The 27014-nt window shown below is 41.2% G+C and overlaps 1 protein-coding gene across 1 annotated transcript in view; it reads left to right on the top strand.

The window, feature by feature from the left end:
* The window catches only part of CFTR (CF transmembrane conductance regulator), a 442294-nt gene that overhangs the window by 175997 nt on the left and 239283 nt on the right, over positions 1-27014 (top strand). The window contains exons 9-11 of the mRNA XM_030216424.1: positions 5168-5260; positions 8396-8572; positions 23629-23820. Of these exons, the coding sequence (XP_030072284.1) occupies positions 5168-5260; positions 8396-8572; positions 23629-23820 (462 nt within the window). The remainder of the gene's footprint in view (positions 1-5167; positions 5261-8395; positions 8573-23628; positions 23821-27014) is intronic.

Below are 27014 nucleotides of genomic sequence, written 5' to 3'. Positions count from 1 at the left end.
GTTGTTCCAGTTTTCTGTTTTGCTTTTTATTAAACTAAGGAGGGCATGCTTGCGTCGCGGGGGGGGGGGGGGGGGGGGGGGGAGCCGTTCGCACATGCGCGGTGTGTTCGGCCCGCACGATGGAGCTTTCTGGAGAGTTCTTTGTTTTTGCTATGAAAAGTTTTGCCGGTCTCCTGGGCCGTTGCGGACGACGATCCAATTGTGAGAACAATCAGCCTGCTGTCCTCGGAGAATACCTGCTACAGGTATGTATCTACACTTTGTGATTTGACTATGGGGCTGATTTTCAATGCATGTAGACTTACAAGGTTTCATAGTAACCTATAGAACTTTAGAAGTCTAAGGGGCCCTTTTACTAAGGCATGTAGGCGCCTACACATGTACAATGATCTTCAAATTGGAACTACCGCCCGGCTACCGCGAGCCCCAGGAGGTAATTCCATTTTTGGCAAGCATCTAAAACGCGCGGTAGAAATGTTCTGCTGCGTGGTGCTTACCTGGCGGTAATCGGCAATGTTTGCATGCTGACGATTACTGCCTGGTTAACGCGTGAGACCTTACTGCTAAGTCAGTGGGTGGTAGTAAGGTCTCATGCTAAAAATGTATGTGCGGTAGTTTTAATTTTGATGCATGTCCATTTTCGACCACACAAAAAAAAGGTCTTTTTTTTGCAGTCGTACTGAAAAACGGACCTGTGCTTGTCCAAAACATACACCTATACCAGCGCAAGTAATGTTTTGGTGTTCCTTAGTAAAAGGGCCCTAAGTGCTTTGAAAATACGCCTCTATATATCTCTAGGATGCATTGCATTGGTTGTCTATAAATTACAGGATTAAGCATAAATTGCTGATATTCAAAATAGTTCATAGAATGGCTTCATAAGGGGTCCTTTTACTAAGCTGTGGGAAAAAGTGGCCTGTAGTAGTGGAAGCACGTCTTTTGGGCGCACGCTGGGCCATTTTTTACTGTGTCTAGGAAAAAGGGCCTTTTTGAAGGGGCCGGAAAATGGACGTGTGCTAAAATTGAAACCAGTCCGTGTCCATTTTCGGCCTGAGACCTTACCGCCACCCATTGACATAGTGGTAAGGTCTCACACACTACCCGTGTGGTAAGCATGTAGTGCCAACTGCTGTTTACCACTGGGTAAGCAGCCCATGGTAGAAAATAGAAAATTATTTTCTACCATAGGATTCGGTGTGCGCCAAATTCAGAGTTATCACCCAGCAATAGTGCCGATTTGTCGTGCACTGTACATGCGTAGGCACTTACACAGCTTAGTAAAAGGGCCCCTTAGTGTCTCAGTGATGTTAATTGCACATTTATCTTTTCATCCAGTGCATGTAATTCCTGTGTTGTGCCTAATGTTAAGGCTGTTAGAAAAGTTAAGACATGGCAGGGGAGTAGCCATGGATAGACCTGAGAGGGCCTGGGCCTGTCAACTTTCAGCTCAAGCCCACCCAGCAGTGGCACACTGTTGGTGTAACTAGTGGGCATCCCCATGCCCTGCCAGCAGAAGACATTCATAGGCCACCATAACTCCCCTCTGACAACCACAACAGTGAGCAGTAGCATTCCAAACCACTGATGCCAGCAACCCATGTATGCTTAGTTCTCACGCAACAACTAAACATGAACAGGGCATAAGCAGCTGGGAGTGCTGCTGATGACTGCCACGATAGTCTAATGGGATTTATGGTGGGCTGTGGATGTCTTGAACTGGTGGGGCTTGAGAACCCTGCCAGCTAAGGTATTTATTAAGTAAAGTGTGTGGGTTGTGCCTACCAATTTTACCGATTGGCTCGCCCAAAATTTGACTATGCTTGTGATGATGCTGTGATGCTGACTTTATTATTTTTTGTATAAAGGTAAAGACGTTTTTATTTTCACAGGTTTTTATCTTATATTATGTCTGAGTGCTTGTATAATTTTATTTGTTTTGAAATGCTTGTGCTTACTGTGACCCACTGAGAGCAATGTTGATTGTGTGGGGCAGAAATGCATCAAATAAATAAATAGTCTATTTCATTGACGCTGATGTTAGTCACAGTAGCAGGCGAGTCTTCATAGCTAGTTTCATTACTTCTCCCAGAGCAACTGACTCAGAATCTGAACTAGCACATTGAGGGCTTCTTTTATTAAGCTATGCTAGCGACTCCCATGTGGCAAATAAGAGGAAGTCCATGGCAATTTAGTTGGCTTCCTCTCATTTGCTGCACCAGGAATTGCTAGAGCAGCTTAGTAAAAGAGGCCCTGATTATCTTCCTCCTTTCCTGATTCAAACATGTTTCAAATAGAGGAACTTTGGATCCTCTAAATGTTCACCTGGGCTTTCTTGAGGAGGTAGAATAATATTCCACAGGAATCCCCTCTGATCACTGTGCTCCAAAATGAGAAATTAACCTCCCTATAAAACCATTTCTTATCCCAGAACTGTGCAGCAGACTGCAAAAGAGGTACTTTTTCCATTACAGCAATAGGCAGATGTTTTCAGCCTCCTAAGGTATATAGAAGCATTCAAATCAACAGTTGCAGTTCCTATTCATGGCCTGTTTAAGGATCTGTGTTCATACTCATGCTCTGTCCATGTATATGCCTCTCCTGCATTTCCATGGGCAGAGCATGAGCAGGGTAGGTGGAGCTCCCAGCCACTTGTGCTGTAACAGAATAGAGCTTACATGCCCTGCTGGCATTTTCATGGGTAAATGTGTACTTTTAAGTGTGTTTTTGCTAATATTCAAGACATTTACGTATGCAAGAGGCGTGTAATTGCAGGGTGTCTAGATTATAGAGTTGCCTTTTGTCTGTGCAACCTTTTTCAAAGAAAATTGATTTGAAATATAAGGGCCAACCTGCTCCAGGTTTTGAGAAAGGCCAGCCTCTCAATTCCTTTTACCCCAACAGAATTGGCATTTCAGTTGCAAAAGGAACTCTATCAAATTTTCTGGCATCCTGAATCCATTTCTGTTATGAACAAATCATGCTCCTCTAAGCCCTAAAGTGAAGACTAACTAAATCAAAGCCATTGCAAACACAGCTCTTCTGAAATCTGCCTCACACAACATAGTACTCGCTTCATATGTTCACATTACTGCTTAGAGTAAGCCATACAAAAAGATAGTGACTTTGGTCAACCTGTGCAGTCTGTTCATATGAAGCAGCAACTTTTGCATATTTCTACATTCTACATTCCTTGAATATGGAACATTGCAAAACAAAACAAAAAACAAACAAAAACCGCTCAGCCCTAAGCTTGGAAATCACCCACTTATTGCTGACTCAGTTCTGCTTATTAAACAAAAAACAATTACCTGTAAGAGATGTTTTCTGTAGACATAGGAGCCAACTTTTCAGAATTATTGGGGGTACTAAATCCAATGGAAACTATCTCTCCCTGAACACAGTCAGGGAGTTTGTTTAATATTGGGGTGCTCAAGCACCCACAGACCTGGCTCCTATATTATACTATTTATTCTATGGGGATTCAGTGAATTAACAAGAAGTACAATCCTGCATACACAACCCACTACTTGTACTCCTCAACTCTTTTAAACACTTTATTGTGAATAACAATATTAACAATAAATATACATTCACCTCCCTTATACAGCCACCCGAACTCACTCATACCAGCCTTTCACTGCCACATTCAACCCAACCACTCTACCTCTAAAGTAAATCATATCCAGCTACTTGCTGAATCACCGCTATATACAGGAGTACATACACCCTGAACCAAAGTTCCTTTCTGTTGCTTCTTTATATTCTTCACATGTACCACAGTCCCATGTGAACAGTTTTTCTCTCTCTTCCAATAGAAAATAATACTTAGCGGTACATCTTCAGCTACTAAAACTCCGTAGCCAACACGATAACCTCACAAATCCAGGTTTGATGTTGCAGCGCAGCTTGGTAAGGGCTTCCGTTGGTTGCATACGTCACTCAACCTTTCAACCCTTTTCACTTCCTCATTCTATTTTTCTATTAACGGCCATGCGCTAATGTTGCCATTAGTCCACAGCCATCAAAAAAAATTACTACATGAACACTTTCTAAAACCTGTTTTGTATGTGGTAAGGGCTCAAGCAGTAATCCAGTGCTAACCAGTCAGCACATGGTAATGAAGTTGCGCTTAGTATCATAGGAACACCCCCACTCTCTGTCCCTAGTCACACCCCCACCAACAAAAATGTAAAAATATTTTTAGTGCATGGTTAGTGCATGCTGATTTGGAAGTTACTTCAGGATGCCTGAGCGCGTCCCATATTAAGCCATTTTAAGCTTCAGTAAACATGAGCTAGCGCTTACCGTAACTTAGTAAAAGGGCCCTTAAGAGTGCAATGACTCTTCAAATAACAGAAAAATAAATACACCTTAGCATTACAAGTAAAGGTGGCATTCCATTCAAAGAAACAACTATTTAAAAACAAAAAGGAATGTAACCTATATATTTATAAACTGAATAACCAGAAAATAAAAAAGGTAATCATAAACCTCTCTGATTCATAAAATCCCCTTAAAATTAAGCCCACTAACTTGGGATCCTTTTTGCCAAGCAGCAGTAAAAGGACCCCTGCGGTGGCATCGGCTTGTCGAGGCCCCCTTTTACCACCACCCAGTAAAAGGGAATTTCCAGGTGGGGGACGGAAATGGCCATGTGGTAAGTGAAACATTTGCCACGTGGCCATTTTGTGCAGCAGCCCGTTGCTAATGATTACTGCTGTGCATGACCCGTGGCATGCATCAGGAGTTGGAACTACCGCTGGGCTCCCCTGGGAGCCTGGCAGTAGGGCCGAAACGCCGTGCACCAAGCTGGCACTACCCCCCTACTGCCTTTTTATAAAAGGGCCCCTAAATCACAACTACTCTTGATTACTAGTCTTGGCCTGTTTCTGCCACAGCACAAACTCTTCCATTTGTGCTGGGTCCAATAAACAATAGCCACAATCCTGAAATTTAACAAAATACTTCCTAGGCATTAAACTTAAATGAGTAAATAAATCATCCCATGGGGTATTGCTGAAAAAATTCCTTCTTGATATTCTGCTTCTTCACAGAAACATTAGGAAAGACAATTTTATGTTCATGAAAGTTAATTTTTTAAATATATTTGCTCATTCAATTGAATTTCAGGTTGTATTTATAATTACTTTAACAATTTTCCTAACAGGATTTCTTGCTAAAAGAAGACTACAAATCATTGGAGTACAATTTAACAACAACAGAAGTTGAGATGGTGAACGTAACAGCCTATTGGGATGAGGTCAGCCTATTTTTTTAGCCATTATTTTCTACACATGTTTTGTGTGTGGGAAGAAAGAAAAACAGAAAACAAGATTTTTAAAAACCTGAAGAGTATTTCACATAAGAATCACTGCATCTTCTGGAAGGGCTTGGTATACCTAGTACAGTTGGAGGAAGCTGGCATTGTGATAACTGTTTAGGGTAGTCAGAGCCGAACAGTTAGAATCAAGTGTTAAAGATAATTTCTGATGGTCCCTTAATTTATTAACGCTTAGCGGGCACTAACAGACATTAGCATGCACTGTGCCACAAGGTCTATAGGTATAGAATAGGATGTGCAGCAGTTAGCGTGCACTGATGTCTGTTAGCACATGCTAGACTTTACTAAAGGGACCCCTAAATGACTAAACTCAGAATGTTCCAGTATTCTCTTCTGCTTTAGAAATTTTGCTTTTTACTTGTACGTCAGTAAGGAGCCAATGTACTAAAATTCGTTAACTATATCACATGTGTTTAACATGCATTAATATACCTTCTTTATCAATCACAAGTAGTTAACAAACATTAAATAAAGGGAGATATAACACAAAATCTATGCTAGTGAGACAATGAAATGCAAATGTATGCAAAATAGCTCATTACCTATTGATACAGAAAAACTTTTACATTTTAAAATATATAAACTATATTGGAGATGCATTAACATCAGAAACTTAATTATGCCTCTGGAAGCTATAGTTACATTTATGTGTTAATGTCTGTAGTAACTCATGTACTTTCATGTACATACTTTACCATCTATATTAACCTCGGCAGTTAATACACACAATAAGCTTCATATTTTTGTGTTAACAAATTACTTTAACATAGTTTAGTGTATCAGCATGAAAGACATCTAGCATTTCTTGTTTTTGGGATGCCAACTATAGACTTATGGGGCCTGATATTCAAAAGGGTTTAACTGGGCAGGAGAGGGTTCTGTGTGATTAAACCCCACTGAGCTGACCATCCCAGTGGCACTTAAGTGGATAGTGCCACTGTATACTGCCTCTGACTGCCATGGCGCTATCCGGTGAGTGTCAGGATGGTCTTGGGGCAGAGCCTGGGAGGAGCTGACACTTACCTTGTTAGCATGGATATTCAGTCTGCTAACTGGTAAAGTAAGCAGATAAAGTTAGGACAGCAAAAAGGCTTTCCTAACTTTATCCTCTGTGCTCATTGAATATGGGTCTGAATCAGTGGCGTAGCCAAGGGTGGGCCTGGGTGGGCCCAGGCCCACCCACTTTGGGCTTAGGCCCACCTAGTAGCAGCACACCTATGATGTGGCTGGCAGGGATCCCCAAGCCTCACCAGCCAAAAACTCCCAACAACTGTCCCTCCTGCATACAGTACCTTGTAAATAACAGATCTTCGCCTGCAGCAAGCAGTGACTGATACATACTATTCGCACCGGCCCCGCAGCCTTCCCTCTGATGTATTCCCGCCTATGTGGAAACAGGAAGTTACATCAAAGGGAAGACTGTGGGGCCAACATGAGCAGTGTGTATTAGTTGTTGCTCGCTGCCGGTGAAAATCTGCTATTTAAAAGGTATTCAGGTTAGGTGGATGTTTAAAAGATCATATGGCATGCAAGCAAGAAAGGGAGAGACCAAATCATTTGTGGGACAGGACGGAGTTCTGCCCACCCATCTTGGGCCCAGGCCCACCCATAATTGGGTGTCTGACTACGCCCCTGAATACTGGCCAGTGTCCAGTTAGCATCTGGGTGACCGCACTTCACCAGATATTCAATGCTAGAGCCTGAACATGATCCGACATTGAATAGCCAGGCTTAATTCAGCCTGCAGCTGTGAACAGCTTAAAAACTGCTGACCACTGTGAGCTGAATATTACCTCCATCGATTTTAGCCCAAAACTGTGGAATCATGACTCTCTGCATATGAGTTGTTGAAGGGTAGGCCAGTCTAGTCAAGTGACAGAGAAACTAGAAAATGAAGTAGTTGCCTCCTTAGTTTAAAATTTCACCAAGTTACAATAGGCATTACTGTTGCCCAGGGGTAATAAATAGGGATGTGCTATTATTTTAAATGAGAGGAAAATCACAATGACATTCGTTTTTCATTTTGTGCCATTTTCTATTGAAGTGACTCAAGCAACAATTTTGTTTCATATTGTATTTTTAAAAATGTTAAATCATTTCGGTGCACGCTAAAATGCAGAAACAAATTAAGACAATAGTATTCCCGCCTTCCCCAAAAGTAAATAAAATTTGAAAAAGTAATTGAAGCTTTTCCTATATATATACCTCTAGTAAGAGTCTCCAGCTCCTTTCTAGCAGTAATGCTTCATAACCTGTGTGCCATGTTTCCCTCTCTTTTAATGCTGCCTTGCTAAGCAAGAACATTGTGGGGCCCTTTTACTAAGCCGCGTAGGTGCCTACGCACACCCAATGCGCATCAATTTTGAGTTTTCACTTGGCTACCACATGGCCCTTGTGATAATTTCATTTTTGGCGCATGTGCGCCAGAAAATATTTTTATTTTCTGGTGCACGGGCGGTAATCAGCATTTTACGTACATAGACCATTACCACCCAGTTACCGTGTGAGACCTTACTGCTAGGTCAATAACTGGCAGTAAGATCTCTGACCCAAAATGGATGTGCGGAAATTTTCATTTTGCCGCACGTCCATTTTCGGCAAAAATTTAGAAAAGGCATTTTTTACAGGTGCGCTGAAAAATGATTCTGCGCCCACCCAAAACACGAGTGTACACTACCGCAGGCCTTTGTAAAAGGCCCCTGTATCTGCAATAAATGACATTTCAAGAAAAGTGAACTTTTTTAACATTCCTTTCCCAACCTGACAATATATTTTGTTTCCAAAGTTTTTGCTTTTTGTATTTATTTTGTAAAAACATTTGGAAACAGAATATATTGTCAGGCTGGCAAAGGAAAGTTTATAAAAGTCTACTTTCCTTGAAATATGATTTACTGCAGAAATAGTGTTCTTGCTTAGTATAATCTTCAAATAATTTATCTATTATGTGCAGATAGTGTTACTTATCAGAATAGTTTCTGCTCCAGAGCAAATAGTGTCTATAAGATTCCGCATATTGAGTGTAAAGTATATACATGTACATGCTTATGCTTACAGGGAATTGGAGAGCTGATTGAAAAAGCAAAACAGGAAAACAATGACAAACATTATTCCACTGCTGAACCTGGTCTCTTCTTTAGCAATTTTATGTCACTTCCTGTTCTTCAAGACCTCAGCTTTAAAATAGAAAAGGGTCAGTTATTAGCTGTTGCTGGATCCACGGGAGCAGGCAAGGTATTTCATTTTCTATTTTTCATCTAAAATATGTGTTATTTGAAAATAAGTTATTCATCAGGAATTAATTAAGTTTTGAGACACAGTTGGGTCAATATTCAGCTGCCAAGGTCAGCATATTTTAAAACATGGACTGTGATGGTCAAAAAATATCTGGATATTCAGTATCATTATCCCAATAGTTGTGGCTCAGAATACCTAGATGAGGCTTCAACAGCAGTACTTATCTGACTAGTAGCAATATTCAGTCTGCTATCTGGATAACTTAGGGAGTCTTTTACTAATCTGTGGTAGCGTTTTTAGCTCGCAGTAGAATTCAGCTGGCGGTAAATGCTGAGACTCCCATTATATTCCTATGGGTGTCTCAGCATTTACTGTCAACTGATTTCTACCATGAGCTAAAAATGCTATTGTAGCTTAGTAAAAAACCCTCTTAGAAATGCCACCTCTCTGTCCTAAGTTATCCATATAGTAGACTGAATATTGCCAATATCTGCATAAGTTCCAGGACCTCCCTAGATCCCTCATACTCTGCCCTGACACTATCCAAATAGTGCAGATGCAGTCTATAAGGGTATTCAGAGGCACTATCCTCTTAATTCTTTAATCTTGGCACTTGAATGTAACATTGGGATGTGTTATGCTCTCATTCTGCTTTCCAGGACATGAACTTATTGATTGCTTTTTCCCGTGGTAAAAATATCAAAGAACTGGTTAGTCCCTCGCAACTACCCCCTATAGAGGGGAATAGGCAGGGCCATGCTTCGCTGGGCCACTTTAGTTGTGGCCGATGTATGACATGTGATATAACAGCTCCTGGAGATGTTTTTATTAATCCTATAGATCAAAAGCAGTACATCTCTAGGTGGCATACTGATTGTCGTTCTACACATGTTATATATGTGCTGCAATGCCCTTGTAAGAAGATATACGTAGGGAAAACAGCCAGATCCTTGCACATTCGCATGAATGAACACAGATCGAGTATTGCCTTATGAAAACAGGGGCACCTCTCGTTTCTCATTCTTTCTTTTTTGAATGTAAGCGCCATTGCACACTAGTTATATAGAATATTAGCACTTGTGTACATTAGTATAGCATTCACGTTCATAAGTGCTAGCCGCCTCACATGTAAATTCAAGGGAGCGTGCACAGACAGAGGAGCATGGGTGGGGTATGGTTATGTCAAACATTTATGTGCATAGGTTATAAAATGCTGTCATTAACACACTAGACTGATCATTTAGGCTTGTGCATTTATATAATTCCATTTTTTTTTATGAAATCTGGGAACTCATTCAGAGCACTGCATTTTGGCACCTACATTTTGCTGCATTTTTTAAAGTGATGCTTGTTTTTACGTGCCAAGAAGGTGCCTATTTGGAGCCTATTGTATAAAGGAAAGTAGGTGCCTACTTTCTTTTACTAGTGTAGCAGGGCAAACGTGTGTATATGTCAGGTAAACCTGGGAAATGTAATTGGGGCAATTTGATAAATGAAAGAGTGGCAAATCACCTGGACGATGCTATACATCCGAGAGTACTTATAGAAATGAAATATGAACTTGCAGAGCTATTGTTAGTAATAAATCCTAATAAATAAATAATATGTAATCTATCTTTAAAATTAAGCATGGTACTGGAAGATTGGAGGGTGGCTAATGTAATGCCAATTTATAAGAAGGATTCCACAGGTGCCATATATAGAATCTAGTCCTATACGCCTAATCATATGCTGAGCTTGGCTACTTCACAACAACTGATTGTACCTTTGCAATTCTGTGACTGCTAAGGCAGCATTATTTTATGTAGGACCTCTTTACATGGAATGAATTGCCATTGAGATTCCGTATATTGCATGATCTTGGTAGTTTTAAGAAGCTGCTGAGGCCTCTTTGTTTGCACAAGCATATTTTGGGATCTAGGTAATGTGTTACTGGAGGAATTCTGTGGTTTTTTAAAAAACTTTTTCTGTTTTTTATAAATGAAATTATGCATTATGGTATGTTTTTATGCTTTGTGTATATATTTTGTTACCTACCTAGTTCGTAGGCGGTCTATAAATGTTAAAACAAAGAAAGAAAGAAACAATTACATCCATAGTACCAGTCAAAGGTGCATATATATGTGGTGAGCATACAAAAGTGCTGGCGATTTTATAAGCAAATCTTCCCAAAGAATCTGCATTTCCAAATTGGGAACATATCTGTGTATGTAGCGCCATGTAAGTGGCAATTTTTACTGTGGACTTATGCATATATGTAGCATCACTTAAACATGTATGTGGCATATTTTATAAATGTGAATGCACAATAGCAAGAAACAAGAGAAACTTCCTCCAAAAGGCAAACTTTTTTTAGAGAGAGGTGAGCAAATTTCCTTCATCAAGTACTCCTGCAAGCTCCAGGTCTCAAAAGCAAGTTAGTTGGTGTGGTGCATGATTTTGAGCAAGTGTAAATGCTGGCTGGTAAAAGTGCCAGTATGTTTGTGTATTACTTTCCAGAACGTGCTCAGAAGATGCTGCCTTGCCATGCATGCAGTTGCCGAGTTTTTGCAGAGCACATATAAAGGTTGCACCCTTTATAAAATTGCTGGTTCTGCATATTTTGTCCATTACACATGTAAGCGGTACCTAGGTTTATAAAATTATTTCTATGATGGATTGCATTTTATATTTTTTCCTTCTTTAATGCAATGTATTACAAAAGTTAGGAGACAGAAACACAAAGTAAAAACTTACTTATTGTTTCTGCTAGACCAGTCCAAACAAGTTGGTTGTGTCCCTTCCCAGCCAGCAGATGGAGGTATAGAAACGGGCTATTCCAGTGACATCACTGCTGTAAGGTCTGGTGCAGGATGGAATTCTAAAGTATTTTCTCTACCTCCAACAGATAGTGTAGGTTGGGCTGGTTCAGTAGACAGAGTAGGTAGGCCAAATTTTCCATGCAGTGCGTGGCCTTTGTCTCTCAAGGTTGAGTCCTTGGGACTGTAGCCCCTAAGATTTGATCTACAGGTCTAGAGTCTGGAGGTTTTTTCCTTGTCCTGAGCCTTATCCTGCAGGCTTTGGCTTGGTGAGGCTTCTTGTCTAAGGACCCTGCAGGGCCCTTGCCAGAGGGAGGTTGAAGGTTTCCTTCCCTCCCTCCCTAGGGTCCAGAAGAGCCTGTTTTTTTTAAAAAAAAAAGTTTGATTTGGCCTTTTATTCCTTTAGTCTGTTGGCTGGGAGAAATAGAAATATTTAAAAAAACAGGACAGCAGAACAGGGCCTGCTAAGCCATGGAGACTTTTCTCAGGGTGACAGACATCAAAACTGGTCTTGCAGTGAGTTCAAGGCTGGCGGCAGGATTGGGGGGAAACACAAGCAGTCCCAGTGTACATATCCTTCCATGTTAAATTGTACAGCGCTGCGTAACCCTAGTAGCGCTTTAGAAATATTAAGTAGTAGTAGTAGTATATAAAATACTGAGTGGAGTGGAACAAGTAGACGTGAATCGCTTGTTTACTGTTTCCAAAAATACTAGGACTAGGGGTACGCAATGAAGCTACAAAGTAGTACATTTAAAATGAATTGGAGAAAATATTTCTTCAGTCAACGTGTAATTAAACTCTGGAATTCGTTGCCAGCAAATGTGATAAAAGCAGTTAGCGGGGTTTAAAAAAGGTTTGGATATCTTCCTAAAAGAAAAGTTCATAAGCCATTATTAAAATGGACTTGGGAAATCCACTGCTTATTTCTGGGATAAGCAGCATAAAATGTATTGTACTGTGTTGGGATCTTGCCAGGTACTTGTGACCTGGATTGGCCACTGTTGGGAACAGGATACTGGGCTTAATGGACCAGTCTGTCCCAGTATGGCAACACTTACTTACTTATATATGTTGTGGTGGGCTGTTTGATAGTGTTGTGTTTATATCTGTTTTTAAACAGAACAATGGATTTACAAGTCCAATTAAAGTTGAGACTCCTGAGGCAGGTGCACTGAGCCAAAGTGCAGGATTACGTTGAGTCTTGATATTACATTTTTGGTGGATTTTATAGATATGTATGGACTGTTTGTTTTAATGTGATTTTTAATAAATATCCCTTGGTTGGTACTTCTCTGGTTGTTCCCCTTTTTGTTCAGTTGTTTCTCCACACATCTTTTCATAGAACATAGCGTTTAGGCTCAGTCATTTGAGGAGTCCCTTTCTAATAGCCAGAAGCACATTTCTTCCTGTTTCAAGTAGTATAAGCTGAAAAAGGAACAAATGGCTCTGGATTACAGTTAGGATGCCTCTCTACATCTTTCTCTGCTCTTGTCCCTATTATTTGCCCCTCAGTTTGACTTTGTTGTGTTAGTTTCTCCCCCTTCCATCTATTTCCTTCTTTTGTTTTACAAAATGTCCTACTTGTTTGATGTTTTGCTGACTTAACTGGTATCTGTAAATCACCTTGATGTCTGACAATTTGACAGTATAAAAAATGTTTAAAAAAAATCAGTTAATAAAATTTAACATCCTTTGGGTCTTGTGGGGCATCCCGAGTATTCAACCTAAGGAAGGATGTTCATTGGATGAATCATTCCCTATCTTTTTTTCATAGATAGTACTATATAGACAATCAATAATTTGAAAGGGAAAGATGAAGGATATTCGTGAAGAAGAAAAGGGGGCATTTAAAAGGAGGAATATTATATGCCTTTTGTGGAATAATAATCATCATCTCCAGAGGGAAAAAAAATCCTTTACTTGGTTCCCTTTTTCTGACGTTCCCATGGTATTTCTCTTTAAGGTGTGGAGGCTCTGGGCAGAGAGCCATATGACTTATCTTCTTTGGATTATTTCCCTTAAGCACAGTGGATTCTTTTTTTTTTTTTTTAATAAATGATTGCATGCTCATATGTTGCCTATGGAACTTTTACCAATTACACTAGTTCACAGGCACCAGTCAGAGGGGAGCTTGGATATGCAATGAGCATATGGAAGGAACGGCCTTATCTTCTACAGGTCAATCAACATGTTGGCTTGTACTGTCATCCTGATGCTACATGACTTCTGTATATTAACACAGCATTATTTGGAACAATGAACTATTTGATCAGTAAAGAAAAAGGGCTCTTGAATACTAAAGTAGCTTGAATTGTAGAAATCTCTCCTGAGTTATGATGGATTCAGAAAGCCAAGCAGAGTTTGGGGTGTGCTTGAGCCCAGACCATGACTTTGTTTAATCATTCCATGAGAGTATGAGCTGAGTGTACAAGAATATTGTCAACAGCAGATTGAAAAGTCATGATCCAGGACTATAATCCAGGTTCATTTCCATTGTCTGGAAGAAATCAGGGGAATATCTTTTTTTATCTTCTGATTTTACTGGATTGTTCCGCACTGAGTGTAAGCCACTGAATAAAGTTCAGTAGAAAATATTCAGATTATAGATAATTTTGAAAGCTATGTACTTAGGTAAAACAGCCTTTTTCAAAGCTACCCTTCTCTGCCCATATAATGGCTTTTTCACAGAGGGTAATGAAGGAATTTTGGATTTAGCATATGCCTTTCTCGTTTGTGTTCTATAACTTCAGGTATGCTGTTGTACTTCAGGATCCCATCAGGATAAGGCAGCCATTGGTGAATGTAATTTATCCAGATTTTATCTCAACTTATGCCCAGGCTGGGCTGACTCTGGAAGGTCACATCATGGCTTATAATGCTAGAGCCATGGCTGTCTCAGTAGCCCACTTGAAATCAGGCTTCATAGCCTAGATTTGTAAAGCTGTGTCTCGAGTAAGACTCCCAATGTGACTGTCGATTTGGTCAGTCAATCCTTTAGAATTTATTCAGGGTCTAGAATCCAACTCCACCCCCAGGCCCAATTTTTCTTCTGTTTCAGGCTCTTCCATTAAAAAAAAAAAAAAGAAACAAAAAGAAGAAAAGAAGTTCTAGGCCTTGCCTATTGCAGGCCTTGGGCCTTTCCCTATATTCCTACTGCATAAGGGCTTACAATATAAGGGGCCCTTTTACTGAAGGGCATTAAGCCCTAACTTGTACATGAGAAAGCACTTACCATAAAACACATTAAAGTGTTATACAGTAATTTCCTCTTTTCTGTTGCTAACTGCACATTATTTTTTTTATAATATTTTGATTATTTTGTATAATATTTTGTGGATGGGGAATGGGTGTAGGAGCATTTTAAGCTAGCGTATTCTCATTAGTATGTGCTAACAATAGTGCAGGGTTAATGCTGGAGTACTTAGCACCACTGTGCTGTATTAAATCTGGGCTTAGTGCATGGTAAATTCCCATGTTAAAACATGTTAAGCGCAGACTCTACCACCCTTTAGTAAAAGGGCCCCTAAGCTTGTGCCTAAGGCAGTTAAAAGTAAAGTGGTATACCAAAGATCACAAGGGACAGCAGAACCTTGGCTTCCCTGGTTTGCAGTTTGCTATTTTAACCATTAGGCTACACCTGTACTTTAGTATTTAAACCAATAGAACAATGAAATAATTTCACATGCACATCCCTATTGGTCACAGGCCTCTAGAAATGATAACCAAACCAGGCCTGACTAGCATTCACTTTTGCTTTTTAATTTTCTAGCTTGCTAAACAAAAGAAATACATTTTGTATGAGAATAAAATTGCCCTTTTACAATATTAGTATTACCTATATGCCATTTGTAGGTTGTATGAATACAAATGTTTAGAAAATGTATACTTATGCATACACAAGGGTAGCCCAGAGAAGACAGAGGCTCAATGTCTGGAATTAATACTGTACAGAGGATACTGTGGATGCCTGGAATCATACCAGCAAAGGAGACAGCAAGGAAAATAATAACAAATAAAGAGGGCAGTGATAAGAACAAAGGAGTAAAATGAAGAAATCAGTCTGGGTTTGAAGTGACAGTGCACCATGGTAACCATCACACTGGGTGGTCCAAGAGGTTCTTATCTATTGACAAACTACTTATGTTACTCTGCCCAAGATGTATCCATCCAATAACTAAAATTATAAATCTGGGAAAGTATTAATTCCACTCCGACTGTGTCCTCAGACTGCCCACAACATAGCCGGTTTGGCTTAATCTAATCTAATATAGTCATTTATATTCTGCTTAACCAAGTTCTATTGTTCAAGACAGAGTGGAGGAGTGGCCTAGTGGTTAGGGTGATGGACTTTGGTCCTGAGGAACTGAGTTTGATTCCCACTTCAGGCACAGGCAGCTCCTTGTGACTCTGGGCAAATCACTTAACCCTCCATTGCCCCATGTAAGCCGCATTGAGCCTGCCATAAGTGGGAAAGCACGGGATACAAATGTAACACAAATAAAATTGCAAAGCTTAAAAGAAATGGTCTAACATCTGAGAAGTACTTAAAATCCAGAATATCCCCCCAAAATAATTTATTCCCTCTATAAATAGTAATCTAACAGATATGTTTTCAAAAAAGCGTCTGAATGTATAATAAGCATTTATCTCTCTTAAGCTGCTTGGTAGTTTGTTCCAGAGCTCAGGTCCACAGCCTACAATAGATGTTTTACATGTTAGAGGTTTTTTTTAAATATTGGAGTTTAGATGGACAGATGCCCCCCAATATTCAAAGGTATTTAACCGGCCTTATAAAATTGCCCCACAAAAGATGCTGAAATTGCAGCTAAAATGAACCCACATATATTTACCCTGCTGAGTTTGTCAGCATTGATTTTTATAGCCACCCACCATGGTTGGATTAAATCTGGGTATTCAGGTTTGGTATGTTGATTCAGTGGTGGCTGTTAGTGATAACCAGATAAAGTCTGAATATTGCTGCTAACTGGATAAACTCCGGCAGCCACCTTCACTGCATCCACAGACTGTCCTGACACTATACAAATGGCACCAGCACAATCTGAAATAATTTCCAGCAACACTATGTGGATAATACCTTTGAAAATCGCTGAATGTACCCTCATCAGCAACACTTATCTGAGTAGAAGGTGCTATTACCCAGAAGTGCTTTTGAATATGGGTCTTTATATGTTTTAAATGATTTCACCTTGCTTCCCCCAAAATCTGCCCTGCACATGCCTACACGTGATTTGTGTACAAGTATATTTGTTTTTGTCATCTTGCATATTTGTACACATCAGATAATTTTATATGAGTACATACCACACATAATTATATCCCTCAAAATATGAACATTACAAATCCATACCAATACAAACAGTTCAGAAAAAACCCCCAAAATTAGTTGCATTCAATTTATATATGTAATGTGCAAGGAACATCAGAAATTCTTATAGCATCTACTTGCTTTCAACATTTAAAAATTGCATATGAGGTTGCAAATTTCAGTCCATTGGTACCCTCCATATAAATTATTTGTGCCACATGTTCATACTTCAGGGCTGCTCTTATGCACTTCAGTAAGCCACAGAGTGGAGCAGATTTAACTTTTGGGCAGTCATTCAACTGAAGTCCTTGACTCAGTTATAATCAAAACCTGTGCGGTTCGGGTGACAGAAGGATCCAACTGGCTGATAACAGCTCAGGAGTTCCTGGGTTGTTGAAGGTAAATGGAACATTGTGTAGTACCTTTGTTTATATGTGGAAAAGCAAGCTTCTGATAGTAACGCTGAAGTTTCAGAACTGTTGGAGATTTTTTTCTGAACTGTTTGTTTTGGTATAAGCAGTATTTATTAAACTAATGCCACAATATAGTATATATTTGTGAAACCTACTTTGTCTGAACTGGTCAGCAGCTCTCCTAAAGTATTCATGCTTTGTGTTGGGAATGAAATACCACACAAGGTTCTCAGCCAATTTGTAGTTAGTTGTGAAGTTCCCTAAGTAGGACATAATGCAACTGTTTCCCTGGAAGGCTGAACACAGGAACTAGTGATAAGAATGATGTTAGAATATTGCAGGTGACACTTACATTTCCTTTGCTTTCTCAGTTCTGAGCTTTGATCTAACTGACCATGCTAAACTGCAAGGTTGCTGGCTACAGATTAACTTTGAAATTATTACAGCTGTCAGAATCTAAATTGCAGGTTATCTTTCATGACATGATTATCTCACAAATACTAGAACACTTATGTTATCTGTTTATGTAATTAAGTTTGAGATCACAATTTGCAGCTAAAAAGATAGTCAACTCAGTGTGGGGTAGGGTGGACCTTTGTGTGATTATGGTACACAAAGATATTTGGAACTATAACCTGATGAGTTCTTATGGAAGAGAGGCAGTTTTAATCGGCTGAGGTCTAAAATTCTTATATTTGATGATTAAAACAATACAGTTCACTTTACCACATAAAGTTAGAACAGCCAGTTAGCATTCTGAATATCTCTGCTAACTGGCTAGGCAGCAGCACTGCCCCAACTCTGCCCCCGACTGCCCACATACTGGCCAGTTTCGGAATGGATGGTTAGAGAGGATATTCAGCAGCACTGTCCATTTAGACCTGGACATGTGATTTAAATGACCAGGAACCTCACCTGACTTTTTAAATCATTGTTCACAGATGTCAGTTGATGACATTAAAGGTCGTGAAAAGCAGCTTGAACAAATTGTTGACACCGAGAAGTCTAGCCCATTGACTTCAGCTTCAGAAGCATCATTCTTTATAGCTCAGGGAGCTGCATCAGAAACCTGGGGTGCATTGGACATCATAACAGCAGCAAATTTTCTGGACTACCACTTTAGACTGTCACTCTACACTCCTGCTATTGAGCTGTGGGAAACACCACATGCAAGAAAATATGGATCAGTAAAATGCTGGTCTAGAAGCTGCCCTTTTTTTTGTTTGTTTGTTTTCTTCTTTTAGAAACGAAAACTATTTTATCATCATGTTACTCAGTTATGCTGTTTCCAACCATTACAAAAGTCTTGGATGAACTATATCAAACATGGAAGATACTGTAAATCAAGAATGTAAAGATAAAGCTCCAAATTATTTTTAATTTTATTTACCAAGGCTTCATATACTGCAAAATGCAAGTGAATAGTTACAATGAGGTTTACAAAGTAAAACTGCTGCATAATCACATGAAAACAAGCATAGAGGGAAGAAAGAGGTAAGGGGAGAGATAATAGATAGTGATCAGGAAGTGCCGGGGTAGACAAGTGTGAAAAGGTGAGTTGTTAGCACTGCTTTGAAATTGGCATAGGATGGTTCGAGGCAGAGAGCAGTGGGGAGGGTGTTTCAAAGCTTAGGTCCAATGTAACTGATGGCAGAAGTATATGTAAAGGAGGGGGAATGTACAGTTGACCTGTGTTGGATGAGTGGAAGGGGAGTATAAGGCATGAGGAGGTGATACAGGTAATACCAGGATGTGGAGAAGTGACCTTTGAGGGTTGAGTAGATCTTTTCCATCATAAAATCTAATAAATGGAAAGATGCTACTATTTCTATAATGTTACCCAGAAAAGGTAAATTAGAAATAAGTCTAAAATTATCCATAATCTGAAGACCAGGACAGGGCTTTTGAAAAAAAACCCCCAAAAAAGGATGGATATTCATACTTTTCAATCAATCTGGAAAATTTCCACTGATCATGAATAATGCAAGACCTTACCCTCTTAGTTAGCTATAACAGATAAGGATCTAATATGCACCTAAACTAATAGATTTCAATATATGTAACAGAGTCTGCTTCTCCACTAGAGAAAAATATGTCCAAGAACTAATAGAAGCTTGAATAAGATCAGCTTCTACCAATGAAGTAAATAGTAGCATCTGTTTTGTGTTACCATAAACCACTATTAAATGGACTTGGGAAAAATCCACAATTCCACGAATAACATGTATAGAATGTTTGTACGTTTGGGAAGCTTGCCAGTGGCCTGGATTGGCCACTGTCGTGGACAGGATGCTGTGCTCGATGGACCCTTGGTCTTTTCCCAGTGTGGCATTACTTATGTACCATGCTCAGAACCCTTATTCTCTATCTAGTTAAATTATTGTGGACCAAATATTTAAAAGGATTAAACTGGCAAGGAGAGGCTCCTGCCCAGTTAAATCATGCTGACTGGAGTCATGCCTATCATTCAGCAGCACTTAACTGGATGGTGCCACTGAAAGTCTGGGCAGCTGCCTTGACAATATTTGAATAGTGCCAGGGTGCTCTATGGTCGTGGTCTGGGTGGAGCTGGCATTTATACAGTTAGTGGCAATTTTCAGTTCACAAAAAGGCTGTCCTCGCTGCATCCAGTTAGATATCTGGGTATTGGTCTGAACATCCCAGTACCTAGATAAATGTTGGTACCCTGATTTACATGGATATTTGGCTCTGGTATCTGGGCATGACCTGGTGCTGAAAATCCTATAATAAAACACCCTGCAGCAGCCAGCATTAAAAAAGCTGACTGCTGTAGGCTTAACATTTACTCTTTAGTTATTTGGGCTATCTTTTCCTGAACACTTGACAGATCATACTGAGACCAAGGTCCACTGAGCGTAGCATTCTGTTTGCAACGTGCCTTCCAGATCCCAAAAGGTTCCAGAGGAGATCCGGAAAATTATAGACTGGTGAGTCTAACGTTGGTGCTGGGCAAAATGGTAGAGACTATTAAGAACAAAATTACAGAGCATATTCAAAAGCATGGATTTATGAGACAAAGTCAACATGGATTTAGTGAAGGGAAATCTTACTTCACCAATCTACTACATTTCTTTGAAGGGGTAAACAAACATGTGGATAAAGGTGCGCCGGTTGATTTTGTGTATCTGGCGTTTGACAAAGTTCCTCATGAAAGACTCCAGATGAAATTGGAGAGTCATGGGATAGGAGGTAGTGTTCGATTGTGGATTAAAAACTGGTTAAAAGATAGAAAACAGAGAGTAGGGTTAAATGGTCAGTATTCTCAATGTAGAAGGGAAGTTAGTGGGGTTCCCCAGGGGTCTGTGCTCGGATCGCTGCTTTTTAACATATTTATAAATGACCTAGAGATGGGAGTAACTAGTGAGGTAATTAAATTTGCTGATGACACAAAGTTATTCAAAGTCGTTAAATCAGGGGAGGATTGTGAAAAATTACAAGAGGACCTTACGAGACTGGGAGACTGGGTGTCTAAATGGCAGATGACATTTAATGTGAGCAAGTGCAAAGTGATGCATGTGGGAAAGAGGAACCTGAATTATAGCTATGTCATGCAAGGTTCCACGTCAGGAGTCACGGACCAAGAAAGGGATCTAGGTGTCGTCGTTGATGATACGTTGAAACCTTCTGCTCAGTGTGCTGCTGCGGCTAAGAAAGCAAATAGAATGTTAGGTATTATTAGGAAAGGAATGGAAAACAAAAATGAGGATGTTATAATGCCTTTGTATCGCTCCATGGTGCGACCGCACCTCGAATATTGTGTTCAATTCTGGTCGCCGCATCTCAAAAAAGATATAGTGGAGTTAGAAAAGGTGCAGAGAAGGGCAACAAAAATGATAAAGGGGATGAGATGACTTCCCTATGAGGAAAGGCTAAAGCGGGTAGGGCTCTTCAGCTTGGAGAAAAGGTGGCTGAGGGGAGATATGATAGAGGTCTATAAAATAATAAGTGGAGTTGAACGGGTAGATGTGAAGCGTCTGTTTTTGCTTTCCAAAAATACTATGACTAGGGGTCATGCGATGAAGCTACAATGTAGCAAATTTAAAACAAATCGGAGAAAATATTTCTTCACTCAATGTGTAATTAAACTCTGGAATTCGTTGCCAAAGAATGTGGTAAAGGTGGTTAGCTTAGCGGAGTTTAAAAAAAGCTTTATAAGACTTCCTAAAGGAAAGGCCATAGACCATTATTAAATGGACTTGGGGAAAATCCACTATTTCTGGGATAAGCAGTATAAAATGTTTTGTACTTTTGGGGGGTCTTACCAGGTATTTGTGACCTGGATTGGTCACTGTTGGAAACAGGATGCTGGGCTTAATGGACCTTTGGTCTTTCCCAGTATGGCAATACTTAATGTACTTATATAGATAAAATTTCCCATAATTGAAAGTGGTTTGCAAACTTATTGGTCGACTATAAAGAAGGTTTTGAATGAGATATTGGTATGATTCTTATCTATAAGACCTCCTAGTAATCTCAAGCAATTCCTAGATCTTTTGAACGGCATTTAAAAATGGTAATTCAAATCAGAATTCAGACATCATTGGGACATCTGAAGTTCTGTTAACAGGATATGCCGATGCAGAACTTAGATGTCTATGCATGATAAATATCTAATGTCGATTTATTAGCTTTGTTAGTAATTTAGTTATGCACCTGGACAGAAACCAAACTTTAGTCCTGTAGCAGAAGTTATCAGTGAACCTGCACAACTAATGTTTATTTACAATACAATAAAATTTATATTCTGCTATTTTCCCGCCAGGGATCAATGTGGATCACTATCAGGCTTATTTTCGAAAGAGGACGCCACCCATCTTTCGACACAAATCGGAAGATGGGCGTCCTTCTCACAGGGTCCCCCAAATCGACATAATCGAAAGCCGATTTTAGGCGTCCCCAACTGCTTTCTGTCGCGGGGGCATGTCCGAGGCATAGTGAAGGTGGGATTTGGGCGTACATAACACATGGGCATCCTCGACCCATAATAGGGGAAAAAAGGGCGTCCCTGAAGAGTAGTTGGACTACTTTACCTGATCCTGTTTTTCTTCCAACCAAGGCACAAAAAGGTGGCCAAACTGATCAGATGACCACTGGAGAGAATCGGGGATGACCTCCCCTTACTCCCCCAGTGGTCACTAACCCCCTCCCCCCTCAAAAAAACATCTTTAAAACTCTTTTGTGCCAGCCTCTATGCCAGCCTCAAATGTCATACTCAGGTCCCTGGAGCAGTTTTAGTGGGTGCAATGCACTTCAGACAGGCGGACCCAGGCCCATCCCCCCTACCTGTTACACTTGTGGTGGTAAATGTGAGCCTTCCAAAACCCACCAGAAACCCACTGTTCCCACATCTAGATGCCCCCCTTCACCCCTAAGGGCTATGGTAGTGGTGTACAGTGGTGGGTAGTGGGGTTTGGGGGGCTCAGCACACAAGGTAGGGGAGCTATGTTCCTGGGAGCAATTTATGAAGTCCACTGCAGTGCCCCCTAGGGTGCCTGGTTGGTGTCCTGGCATGTCAGGGGGACCAGTGGACTATGAATGCTGGCTCCTCCCACGACCAAAGGGCTTGCATTTGGTCATTTCTGAGATGGGCGTCCTTAGTTTCCATTATCGACGAAAATCAGAAACGACCAAGTCTAGGGACGACCATCTCTAAGGACGACCTAAATGTCAAGGTTTGGGCGTCCCTGACCGTATTATTGAAACGAAAGATGGACTTCCACCTTGTTTCAAAAATATAGGGTTCCCTGCCCTTCCACCGGGACATTTTGCGAGGACGTCCTCAGCAAAACTTGGGCATCCCCTTCGATTATCCCCCTCCGTATAATAAAACTAGGCCATCCTTAGGAAAAAAAAGTTGCATGTATATATAATAAATACCATCAGGCTATTTACTTTTACAAATACTATGTTAAATAAATTGAAAATAGATGAGCCTTTAACAGTTTATGAAATCTCAAATATATTATATTTGTGTTATTAAATCCAGTTCTAGACTACTTCTTTAGATTCCAAAAGATCTTTTGAATATTAAGGTGCTTGTATATTGTAAAAAAGTTGAACTGATCCATTTGGCATGTAAAGTCCATGTACAAAGCAAAGATTTCAGTGAAGTGTAGTTAGTATAATTTTGTAAAGTAGTACACAAAGGTTAGATCTGTCTTCACTGAGCTACTAGGATAAGGGATGCAAAGTATTGTAAGTTTAATAGTTTATTAAGATGATAGATCTAATCATCTAATAATAGGAGTTGCAGAAATGTTTATGTTGTTCTTGTGCTGCAGGCATTGCAAGGCTTGAGTCCATAATTCAAGATTTCAAATGACCATTCTAATAATATATAATACCATTTACCTGTTTATCATTTGCAGTGGTATTAATGCTATTTGGGTTTTTTTCAGTAACAACAGGAAGCAATATATGTTTTGTTAATGTGTTTATTATACCAACGTATCAGATGCATGATCACTAACTGTTAATAACTCTCATTTTCAGTCCTCTCTTCTGATGATGATAATGGGGGAACTAGAGCCCTCTGTGGGTAAAATCAGACATAGTGGCAGAATCTCATATTGTCCTCAAATTGCCTGGATCATGCCTGGATCTATCAAAGAGAACATCATCTTTGGTGTTTCTTATGATGAGTACAGATACATGAGTGTCATCAAGGCCTGTCAACTAGAAGAGGTCAGTGATTATTCTGTCCAAACAGTTTTCTAATGATTTTAATTTAATCATTTTAATGTAAACATATTGCATATTTTTAAGGCCTATTTGTCAATAAATGATGTGGTTGCTGAGCGCTATAATGTGGGTCCCGTATTCATTTAGTCCTCCAGGCTGCTGTACACCATTCCCAGCCTTATAGTTCCCTCACCAGTGCAAGTGAAGGCCATAAAGTGATCCAGTCCAGGGTTTCTCCATTTATTTCAGCCAGCCAGTGCTCCCACATATTGAGCAAACAAAAGAAACACCAACCACAGTTCCAACAAATATTCAAAGTCTAGGAACCTTTCACTGTTTCCACAATGCTGCTAATTACACTTTCAATATTCCAAACCATTTTTCTTCATCAGTCTGCCCCTCTCATTATTGAGTGGTTGTCAACTCAGCTCTCACTGCACAGCCTGGCTCTTTATGGGGCTTCTCCCAGCTGCCTTTCCAGTAACTTGAATTTGTCCATTAGCAAGTGGCTGATTCCATCTCAGCACCTTCTGCTATAGGGCTGGCTATCCGTGCTTCCAGGCCATTCAGGGTCTCAGTGTCAGGAGGAGCTCCTTGCCATCCTTGCTCAGTCCTCTTGCTCGCTCAGCTCTGTTTGCTATTTCAGCTGGGCAGGTCATGGCCTATCCCTTTTAGCTTCCCTTCAGAGGAGGAATCATGTATGGGGTTCTTTCCACCCAGGGATACTGGGCTTCATCCCCGTGGCTCTCCCTAATGACCACATGGGGTAACTTTGGTTCTAATCCAGAAGGAATAACCCTATTCCTTCTCTCCCTTAATACCAAGGTGGGAAATTTCTGTACCTAAGGGTTGGCTTGCCTGGGTCCGGCTCCCTAGAAGGGATCTTAGGGGTGTATTTCCACATATATCCCCCTTCTACCTCCCAGTCTAAAGGAGATGTCTCTCTTTCCCTTACTGGCTCTATTGGTTAACACTTTCCCGTTCAGTATGCTCTGAATGCCTGTATCCAGGTAAGATTCTCTTCCAATCCAGGGGACTCTACTCCGAGTATTCTCCTTTCCCTGAGCTCCAAACTGCCCCTGTGCTCTTTAAGTATGAATGTGCTGGGAAAAGTGCCATGGGGCGCCAGGACAACATTTATTTTTGGATTGACAGTTTTTCTCCTGTTCTCTTGGCCCTGTAGCTTCATTGGAATGGGCTTTATGTTGCATTTTTGCTCCATGAGTCTTCATGGGCAACTATCTGGGGCTTTTTACTTTCATGTGTATCTCCTTCCCATGTGCTTGTTGTCCAACTGTTACAGCCATAGTTCTTGGCATCACTGCTCCCTCTGGTTACTGAATCCAGTCAGTGAGTACTGCTGAACAATTATGGTTGAGACTTCTTCCCCCAATGACTGTGAATACTGCTTTTGCAACATGCCCCGGCCTGACAGTCCCAGAGAACAGAGTCCCCTCAGAAATCAAACCTTACATTACGTTCATTCCCACTATTCCAGGACGAGCGGATAGTTATGTCCATCGACCAGCAGGTGGAGATAGAAAATACAGAACTGAGCACCACTACATAGCTCCCTGTTAGCAGCTCAGCTCCTCAGTATCTTCTATCTCCAGCAGGTGGATGGACATACTTCCTCTGTCTCTATTTCTGAGGCCTTGCTCCTGGTCCATTTGGTCAACTGGTTCCCAGTTGAGCAGAGTGAGCAGTTGAGCAGACATACCTGGTGGTGCTGAGTTCCTGTCGTGCCTTCTCCCTGGGGTGTTCTGCACATTTCCCCAGTTTTCCTTCTGTGTGAGAGCCTGCTCAGCAACCAGTCTGCTCAGAAGATGAGGAGTTGCAGGCAACACAGTGAGTCTGGCAGGCCGAAGCTGCTGCCGTGCCCTGCTCTGAAAGGGGGGGTGACCGTGTCCCCGGGTAGCGTGGACCCAGGGTGGTGGGTCCTTTCTGCTGTGCTTCAGGCCTTGGGACATCGATGGGAGCACTGTGTGTTGGTGCTACAAAAAAAATATATAAAACCATGGAGGAAGTGGAGGAGCAGTTTAATGATTAGATCAGTGGAGTGAAAACCAGGAGAGCCTGGTTGAAATCTCACAACTGCTCCTTGAGGCCTTTGGCAGATACAAACAGACTATGATTCCTCTGAAGACAGAAAACTGCCTAATCTACCTGAATGTTAAAAAAAAAAAAAAAGGACATATTTTTGCTTGTTTGTGCAGTACTCTGGTTAAAAAAAAAAAAAGCGGGTATGTAGCGTGGTGCGCCACATGTTTTCCTGCGCAGCGGCAGTCTCTGGCCATGGCAAACCCCGCTTAGTGTGTGACCTGCTGCCCATCTTGCAGTGTTCCTCCTTGGGCCACTGCACGATGTGCAGTCTGCTTCCCAAGTGGAGGAACTGATTCGGGGCTCGCACATACAGGGCGCGCTCGGTCACAGCAGCACATTTCTTTTGGCTCTGGTCCCCGGTGCAGAGCCTTGGTGCTTCGCCTCAGAAAGAGGTGGGAATGGCTGCCATTTTGTTTTTTTCGGCAGAAGCGAAGCCCCTGCGCAGGCAGCTGTGTAGGCGTGGGGGCCCCTTCCTGGGGGGGCCCTGGGTCAGGGCCAACCGTTCGTTTGCTCCATTGGGCCTTGGGCTGGTGCTAGGAGCCTTTTCTCCAGCAGGCCTGGCAGCTCCAGGTAGAGAGAGTAGATGGGGATCTCCCTGCCTGTTCCCAGGAGATCGCGACTGCTGCCCCGTGGAGACATGGAGGGGCATTTTCGAACAGGGCTGGCCATCTCTAAGGGTGCCCATCTATGAGGACGGCACCGTGAAGGGGCGGGGCCAACCGTATTTTTGAACGAGATAATATGGTTGGGGCCGGCCAAATGTCAGAGATGGCTGGCCTCGGTTTTTGCCGATAATGGAAACCGAGGCTGGCCATCTCAAACCCGGCCAAATCTAAGGCATTTGTTTGTGGGAGTAGCCAGCATTTGTAGTGCACTGGTCCCCATGACATGCCAGGACACCAACTGGGCACCCTAGGGGGCACTTCAAACATTAAAATAGCTCCCAGGTGCATAGCTCCCTTACATTGGGTGCTGAGCCTCCCAAATCTCCCCCAAAACCCACTCCCCACAACTCTACACCATTACCATGGCCCTTATGGGTGAAGGGGAGCACCTACATGTGGGTACAGTGGGTTTTGGGGGGGGGGGAGGGT

This window comes from Microcaecilia unicolor, chromosome 10 (assembly GCF_901765095.1).
Source record: "Microcaecilia unicolor chromosome 10, aMicUni1.1, whole genome shotgun sequence".
Classification (NCBI taxonomy): Eukaryota; Metazoa; Chordata; class Amphibia; order Gymnophiona; family Siphonopidae; genus Microcaecilia; species Microcaecilia unicolor.
This window is presented reverse-complemented; position numbering and strand designations above follow the sequence as displayed.